Source organism: Hylaeus anthracinus, unplaced genomic scaffold, assembly GCF_026225885.1.
Source record: "Hylaeus anthracinus isolate JK02 unplaced genomic scaffold, UHH_iyHylAnth1.0_haploid 12001, whole genome shotgun sequence".
NCBI lineage: Eukaryota > Metazoa > Arthropoda > Insecta > Hymenoptera > Colletidae > Hylaeus > Hylaeus anthracinus.
The window spans coordinates 14,967,413-14,976,358 of record NW_026534348.1 but is presented as its reverse complement, the minus strand read 5'-3'; the positions used below and the strand labels follow the sequence as shown (position 1 = coordinate 14,976,358).

General features: G+C 38.2%; 1 protein-coding gene across 1 annotated transcript; it reads left to right on the top strand.

Moving 5' to 3' along the window:
* Positions 1 to 697: 697 nt before the first annotated feature.
* Positions 698 to 7,105, top strand: LOC128890553 (kynurenine/alpha-aminoadipate aminotransferase, mitochondrial-like). Its single transcript, XM_054149125.1, has 8 exons — positions 698 to 1,080; positions 1,385 to 1,572; positions 2,439 to 2,609; positions 3,305 to 3,565; positions 3,956 to 4,135; positions 5,125 to 5,251; positions 5,867 to 6,075; positions 6,351 to 7,105. The coding sequence occupies exons 1-8, from the start codon at positions 987 to 989 to the stop codon at positions 6,435 to 6,437; spliced, it is 1,317 nt and encodes a 438-aa protein (XP_054005100.1). The 5' UTR covers positions 698 to 986; the 3' UTR covers positions 6,438 to 7,105.
* Positions 7,106 to 8,946: the final 1,841 nt, after the last annotated feature.

Below are 8,946 nucleotides of genomic sequence, written 5' to 3'. Positions count from 1 at the left end.
TTTATGGTACATTGTTTACTAAAGTGAATAAATGACTCATTTACTAAACTGCTCACAATTATATTAATGAAATAATACATTGAGATTCACGATGACTAGGTTGACATCGAAATGTGCATTTACTTGACAGGGGATGTTCGCCGTCTTTAAAATTCATTCAAATTTTTGGATATTCAAGTAAAGATTGGTAATTAACGAGGTGAAGGTGGTAAAATATCCCATTTTCAAATCTATTGAATTACAAAGAAAGGACTATCGAAAAATCTATTATTTCAGATTGTCGATTTACTTAAGAAATATTCGTTGAAATCAGTTTTCAATACCCGTTACCCTTCTAGAAATATTCTACCATAAAGAAAACCATAAAAACAGCATTTCATCCAAGAAATGACTTCACCCCCATAAATTACATAGATTCGCAGTTGAACAATTCAGAAACAGATTTCTGAAATTATAAGAAGACTATCATTGATTTTTATTTATAACTATGACAGTTGTCGCTCACGATGGCAATGATGCGCATGTCGTTGATTATGTCGAGATAAACATGTTCCACCTATGTTACGAATATATAAACTATATAGTATATAGTTGATTTCTAATATCTAAATGCGCAAAACTCACGTGTTCTTGATCGAATACGTTGAGGCTATCTGACGCAACCAAAGCTATCGCGAATATAAAAGCCGAGTAAACGCGGCTGGCTGTCATTGTTGGTACTACTAGCGTTAGCATTTCATCAAAAAGTATGTTTTGTCGTACGTTTTGTTTTTCGTAAGGACGCCGAGTAGCAACGAAAGAAAATAGACGGAAGAGAATTTTAAACGACCTTATTGCAATATATTCGAATTGCACTGTTTGATCTCCTAATTAAATCGTTCTTCAATTTGTTTGGGATATTCGCGAGCACGCGAGGTGTTAATTGTAATTCGAATTTAAAATATAAGCGTCGATTGGTCGATTGAAAGTGAACGTTTGTTGCAAAGATGCACAAAAATCGGGAGAATTTCCAAATGGATTATTCTTCTTTCCGGACGGAAGTCTCTAAACGGAGGAGGTCCGCTGCCACCAGGGAATTAAGTAAGAAGATTACTTTCACGATCCTATTGTTGTTATCGAGAAGAATTTGGAGAAAAACGATTCAATCGCTTATATCGAGACTTTCTTTGATAAACTGGTGAAAATTTACTATGTATAGTTAATGATCAGTAATTTAATTGGTTAATAAGTTAGATTTGCATCATTTTATTCTAATTATTCCTTTCTTTATTATTCGTTACTTCAGTCACTTATTCGGTTACTTCAAAGCATAATTCTTCTGAATAGTCGAGGTGATTTTCCAGGAGCGATTATTAACGAAATTTTCTTTCTGCATTTATTTCAGCGAAAATAGCGTATTCTGCGCCGAGTAGCGTGGTTTCCTTGGCAGAAGGAATGCCGAACGAAGAAACGTTCCCTTTCACAGAAATTTCCATCAAACTTAACGATGGATCGTCGTTCGTTCTCAACGAAAAGGAACTTGCCGCTGCTTTGCAATATATCCCTACACAAGGCTACCCACCGTTACTTCAGGTAATTAAAAACTGAATTTCATCAATTAACCTTCCTTCGGAATAATAGTTTATAGTATAGGTCTCTGTATCATCTTTTACATGAATTTTTAAAATTAGGATGTGTCACAAAAATAATAGAAAATAATGTACTAAAACAATGTCTGGGAAATAAAATGTTTCAATAATGGCGAGTTTTAATAATACTCCTGCCGGAGTATATCTTTCAAGCATTCTAGAGTGTGAGCGAAATAACTTCTGGCAGATACTGAATACTAGCAGAATCTCATGCTATAACCCATTATAATCTTCGATTCTAAAGTCTACACGTATATGGTCTGATTTGATCTCGCTAAGGTTCTATGCATGTTATATTATTTCTTACATCAGATTGGACACAGATGGGACCATACTATTTGCGTGAATTTTCTTTTCATTTTATATCACATAATTTTTTAAACAATGATACGAATATTCTTTCTTTTTTCATCTTTAAAGCATAAATAAACAAATATTTATCGATATACAAAAGGATAGACAGAAATTCGCATAATAAGTAACTTAATAGAACAGCGAAAAGTTAATCGATAGCTTAATTAAAACAACAGTTTCAATAACAAAATTCTTCCTTCTACCGTTCCAATGACAGTGCCACCACTCCAAGTATTCATTTAATTAAATTTATAATAAACAATGACACGCCCGCGTCACATAACACGATAAAGTCTAGTCAACGAAGTTTCGAGTAAACGATTCCTGTTTATCGTGGACCACGTGCCAGATCCTCGGGTTCTCTCTCCTCAGTCGCTTCTTCGTTCTCCTTTTTCCTCGGAATAATGCAATTGCCTCCAATATGTTTAACGACGTTGGACATTAAATTGGTTTCAGAGCCTGAGGGAGTTTCAGAGAAGGATGCACGCACCTCCCTTGTGGGAAAGCCGCGACATTGTGATCGTCTCCGGAGCTCAGGACGGATTAAGCAAAACTCTCGAGGCTATAATCGGCCCTGGTGATCCTCTTCTGGTGCACGATCCGTTTTATCCTGGTGTGGAAAGTGTGGTCAGTAATTCTCTCCCGTTCTCTATTTACATTCGATCTTCCTCAGGATCGTACACGCGAACCCCCATTGATCAAATTTTAACGCCTCAACGAAAGAATACAATTTTCTCGCACGTATTTAGACTTCAGATGTAGTTTATAATTTGATTCACTTTTAGGTACTGTCAAACGTAGTTCTGTTATTATCTTTTTCAAAAAGGAGCATTCATTATTATTATTTTTGTTTTAATTCAATGATTAAACTGCTTAGATATACCCGAATGCTTCTTTTTCTTCTGTCAAGGGACCCCAATTTTTCTCTCCTGGCTGTAAATTTTTCTCTGTAAATTTTTCTCTCCTAGCTGTAAATTTTTCTCTGTAAATTTTTCTCTCCTAGCTGTAGTATTAATTCAATTCATAAATAAATATAGCGCACATATAGCACGCTATCTTCCAATTGCTCGGGCCATAGTAAACAGGAAGGCTAAAGTCCGAGCGAAATACCACGAGCCAGACTCGTATTTATTGTTTATGGCCCCAAATTACTCATCACGAGTCTCGCTCGTTGTTGTGGGCCAAAATGTTTGAATTAAAATTAACCACCCTAAAGAACAATAGAACCGAAGTATATCCTCTTAATTTCCAGTTCCCAATCTCTGCATCGACGAAGGTAGATATCGAAAGCAGACTCGGAAGGAATCGTTTCTCGATTACAGGTCGCCCCCCACAAGGCGGAGTTGATCGCCATTCCCCAGGACGAGCAAGGCGTCGATCCGGAAATTCTCAGGGAAACTCTGAGGAACAGGCAGCTCTCGGGGAAGAAAATGCCGAAGATAATGTACATAAACGCCACTGGGTCGAATCCCACTGGCGTTGTTATCTCCCTGGAGAGGCGGAAGGAGATCTACAGGATAGCCTGCGAGTACAACTTCCTGATCATCGACGACGATCCTTACCAGTTCTTGCACTTCGAAGACGTGAGTAACGTTTCCTGTTTTTATTTTCCGATGCCTTTTGGCAACTGGAAGCGATTAGAGCGTGGGTTGCCTAAATACTCTCGTGGTTTGGTTATGTCGAGGTCTTTTGGAGGCTCTGGTGACCCTGATTTTTGAGATTATGGCTTCTGATGATTTTCGAGCTAAGATAGTTTTGTATGTGAAGGGTGTGAACCTTTGTTCTTGGAATCTTTAAATACTTGAGGAGAAATGCTGTTGACTTTAGTATTGAGTGGAAATAATTAATTTTTTTCCGGGAAACTTAATTTCTTATTGCTAATTAAGGTATCCGTGTGTTAGTGGAAAAAGTGATTAAATTCTGAAATGGGTAGAATTCAGTTGTGAGTGAAACGTAATTGATCTTATGTACAGACGGAACCAAAGTCATTCCTGTCGCTGGACACAGAAGGTCGTGTGATCAGGTTGGATTCCTTCTCGAAAGTTTTGAGCAGCGGTCTCAGATTAGGATTCATCACAGCTGCAGCGCCACTGATAGCGAGCATAGAGCTCCATATGCAGAGCAGCCACCTTCACGCACCAACGTTATCCCAGGTTGGTACACACTTTCCATCGCTGGTACAGTCGGTTCCATCCCCTCGAATAGGGGTAATCTACCCCTATACGAAACACATTTCACGATAAGTCTTGATATTATCATGTGTAGATAAGTTCCAATGAAAACTTCACCTTGGGCAACAATTCTCCACCATTTGTTTTTGAAAGCATTACAATTATAAAACATAGTTCTGAAATCTTTTATTCAACGTTTTTGATGTTCTTATTTAAACTGAAGTCGTACCAAGGCAGCGAATAGCCAATTAGCCATAAATGTACATTAAACTATTATTTCTTAAAGAGGCTGATATCAATTAGCAGGATACCTTAATTAATATTTTAACTAGAGCTCTCGTCTAAAAGACGTACAATGCGATACACGGATACACGTGTCACATCTATCACGTTTAAACGCTTACGAGACACGGATATCAGACAAGTGTGGTAATTACACCCGTGCACGTGTAATTAATTAATTCATATTTTTGTTGCAATGTATTAACTGTAAAGAATAATTCAGAATAATTGTAACCGTATAATACACGTGTATCCATGTAATATGGACACGGGTATTTACTACACGGATTTCTACACGACTTTACGTGTTACACGTGAAAACCGTGTACACGCGTACACGTATAAATGGGGGCTCTAATTTTAACAAATACTTTCATCGACAAATAGCGTGCGTCATAAAAGGATATCGACAGACGAAGAAGAAATACTTTTATGGTTCACTGTAGTTCAATGTTATCAAGAAAACGTATGTCACTGCACGCTTCATAAAGATATCCTCGTCGTAAATATTATTCTCCCCATATGATGAAACACGGAGAAAAATATCGGCCCCTTCGCACGCTTCGCGCGATTATCGTTCGACGGTGGCGCGTGTCGGCTCTTATCGGCGACGTTAACACTCGATCGACCATTATCAAAGCTCGAATCAGAAACGAACGGTTGCTTCATGACCTTTTCGCTATTTCTAGGTGATACTGTACAAGCTGATGAAAATTTGGGGATACGACAAACTGATGGACCACTTTATGATGATTAGGTGTTTCTACAAACAGCGCAGGGACATTATCTCAGCCTTGGCTGAGAAACATTTGCATGGTTCGTATCCATAAATCAGTTTTCAACTGTCGGAAAACAGAAAAAAAGTATTTTTTGAACACAGTACCGATTTTTAACACGTTGACTGTGACGGACGCACGGTGTGCGTTTTATTCTTTCTTCCTTTTAGAACGCTCCCAACCCTTGAATTTTCAATGTTTCGGCTTGAAACTTGCTATATGGGCTCATCATTAGTCCGTCTATTTACTTTCTCGGCCGTTTCAGTCTTGGAAAAGAAAAAAGTATGTTTTCCGCCGTCTTGCTTCTCAACCTCTATTGTTGCTACCCGCCGTTCTTTCCGTTCCTTCCGCCGCGTGGTAGCAACCACGAATTCGAACGTCGCAGTCAACGTGTTAATTAAATCTCGTTGTTCTTGCATGACCTCGTCCATCAATAGAAAACAGTAAACAGTTGCTACAGAAGTAAGGATACAGGTCGATCTTGGGATTAATTTAATTAAGTCTAATTAGGAGTACTTATAAGTAGTCTCCGTGTACGACGAGCTCTCGACACGCAGTTCATAGTCGCTATCGATACGCAGAGATTGTTCAAAGTTAATTAAATTGCGAATGACTTTATGGCAAATGCGATAACGTCAAATTCTCTGCACCGTAGGCCTGGCAGAATTCTCGGTGCCAAGCGGGGGCTTCTTCCTGTGGATCAAAGTGCACGGGATCGAGGACACTTGGAAGATGATCATGCAAAGGGGAGTCAAGATAGGCGTCATTATGGCGCCTGGCGCAGCGTTCATGACGGATCCCAGCAAACCTTGCAACGCTATTAGGGCGAGCTTCTCCAAGGCGACTTACGAAGAAATGGATCTGGTACGACTCATTGAATGCCTCGATTAAACTCAACAGTCTGGTTTATTTAAGTTTTTTACATTTGAACGTCATTTCTGGAACTGTCACGTTTGTCAAGGATACTTTAAACATTGATAACATGAAGATTCTATTCTATTCTTTTCTCATTTTTGACTAATTGGATATTTACATTTCTGATGAACGATTGAGAAAATTTTAAACAAAGAATACTTTGTCCTCGTAAATATTACCATCTGTTGATAAGTATTATTAATGCTCCAATTGTTTCCTTTCAGGCGCTGAAGAGGTTGGCACAGCTGATCAGATCGGAGCTGGATCTGCTGAATAAGTACTCAATAATGAATGGCAATACGTTGCCTTAGCAGTAGTATTACAATCTACTAAGTAGCATATTTAGTATTTTTGACATTACCACCGACTAGTACGGAACTACGGTGTTTGATAGAAACACCATGCGTTGGTAAGGACGGAATCTTTTTATGGAACGACGGAAACTTATCAACTAACATAGAAACCTAGTTTTACCACTGATGGTAAAACTCCAAAAAATATTTGTTGACCAGTCCTTTAGAGGACGTCGTGGACCAAAGTTTCGGTTTTGATTTAATATTTATAATTGCGTATTTAAAATTTTTTTATCATTTAATACGACGAAACCAAATTGGCGATATTTCACGATAATCCTGATGGATTCATCCCTTCATCACATCAAGTGTTCGTTAGTGTCATATTCATCTTAGCTTTTAAGTAAGCGCGTGGTGATCAGCCAAACTGATCACTTTTGTCTGTTTCATTTCTTACATTTTTATTTTTGACCTGTAGATAATGTATTTAATTTTTCTCAAGCGATTATTATCATACAGTAAGATATTACATTTTCCAGTGATGGTTTACTCGAGGGTTGTTAGCAATGCAAACTTCGTACGTACTTAATTATTATAGAAGTTTATTGTTATTCGTCGTTGACACGTGTATTTATCACGACTTGTTGTAAAAATTATCATTTTGTAATAAAATTGCGTCGATTGTATCGCTGTGTCACTTCCTGCCTTAAATTACCAATTGTTTCGAACCTATGCGAACAATGTTTAATTTACAGATTAATCTACACGAATACTATTCATTTTTTCGTTCAATTTGTAAATTTATCTGTGGTTTGGAAATTTTCGGACGTTACCGGGAAAAGCAAACGGAAGATTAGAAAGGGTAAGAGATGGCGCGTTGAGGATAAGAGGGTGAAAGGCGGAGGGGTAGACGGACAGGGACTAGACTCTTTCACTTAACGCTAAACATCTTAACTACCAATTAATTGGACGAAATTAATTTAATCTGCTGCAATACAAGCCGAGAAGATCCGTCCTGCGGCGTGCACGCTCCCTTGACGTCTTACTCGCGTGTTGTTTGCTTTACGGGCGATTGCGCTCGTTAATTCCGCCGCCGCGATGCGGTTTTTCGAAAAATCTTTGTCCACCGCGCTTAAAATAGACGAAAATGTGGACAGCATTTTTCCTTGACAAATGGTGACATGCAGTATTCTCGGTGTTTTCGCGAGAGTGCTAAGAATAAACTAAAAAATAACAGCGAGTTTCGTGCACGCAAGATCGGAGACGGTTATCGTTTTCCTGTGATGAATATTTTCCAAAAAAGTAGAAAACAGGGGGAGAGCATCCGCAGCGATGACAGATATGAATATTTCACCTAACTCTGGAGATCAATTTGGAAGAAGAAGGTTCTTTTGTTATGAAAGTGTCAGAGAAAGGATGACAGGCAAATCGGCAACGTGACGATACCGTATAATGAACTAAAAGCTAAATCGATTGTTTCGATCTGTTTTCGTTTTTGGTTATTGTTAGAAGCGTCAAGTGTATGAATTAATGCATCGAATTCTAGGCATTTAATACTGGAAGAAGTATTTGGAATATGTGAAAGCTGTGATTTAGATTTGTAGAATGGATATGGAATATTTATACATTCTACATTAGTGGCACGGTTATTTCCATAACTTTGCATCCCCACACAATTAATAAATTCAATTTTCCAAGGATCACCCACAAATAGAAGTTCAAACCAAAGACATAGATTACTATTCAGCTTAATGGTCTAGTAAATAAAAATGAATCGCCCGAAACGTGACGGAAACGTTTGCTCTTATCAGTCTCTGGGGTGCAGAACGAGGTTAATACACGCGTAATGATGGATTTAAGACGGCGGACCTGTGTATTTTTTCCAACAAGGGGAACGAAAGGAAATCCCCAGGCCTCTTCGAAGATATAGTGTATATTAAAAGATGTTTCTGGGAGCCGTTACAGGGGATGCACAGATACGGCCGATCATACGAATGGCCACATTTTCGGGGGCGGGATTTCGCTGAGACACCAGCTCACTTTCGTTTTCTGCTTGGGGATCATCGAGGTCAGTTCTGCGACTTTACGAGCCACGATTGACTAGCATATACGACCCGATAACGTGGTTTATTATTAAGGATTGGAAAGTTGTCTGTCCAGTTTTCTAGTTTTCTTAAAATTACTGTATATGTAGATAAATCGTTACTAATTCCCTTATTTTTGTGTGAAACACTCCTGAGACACGATCCAAACAGAGGCCAATGAACAAACACATACGGTCACTCCAATAAGTATTCGTATCCCCTATGTCTATTGAAGTAGTTTGCCTAAATTAAGTGATAGATACGCAAATACGCATGAATATATTTATAATAAGAATTTATTTGGAAATATCAAACTTGACATTTAATTTAGACTTTCTTTAAAAGACAAAGTGGATACGAATACTTATAGGACTGACTGTAGATATCTATACGTATCAAATTTTGTAATCAATTCATTTCCAGACTCAGGGTTCCACAAATCC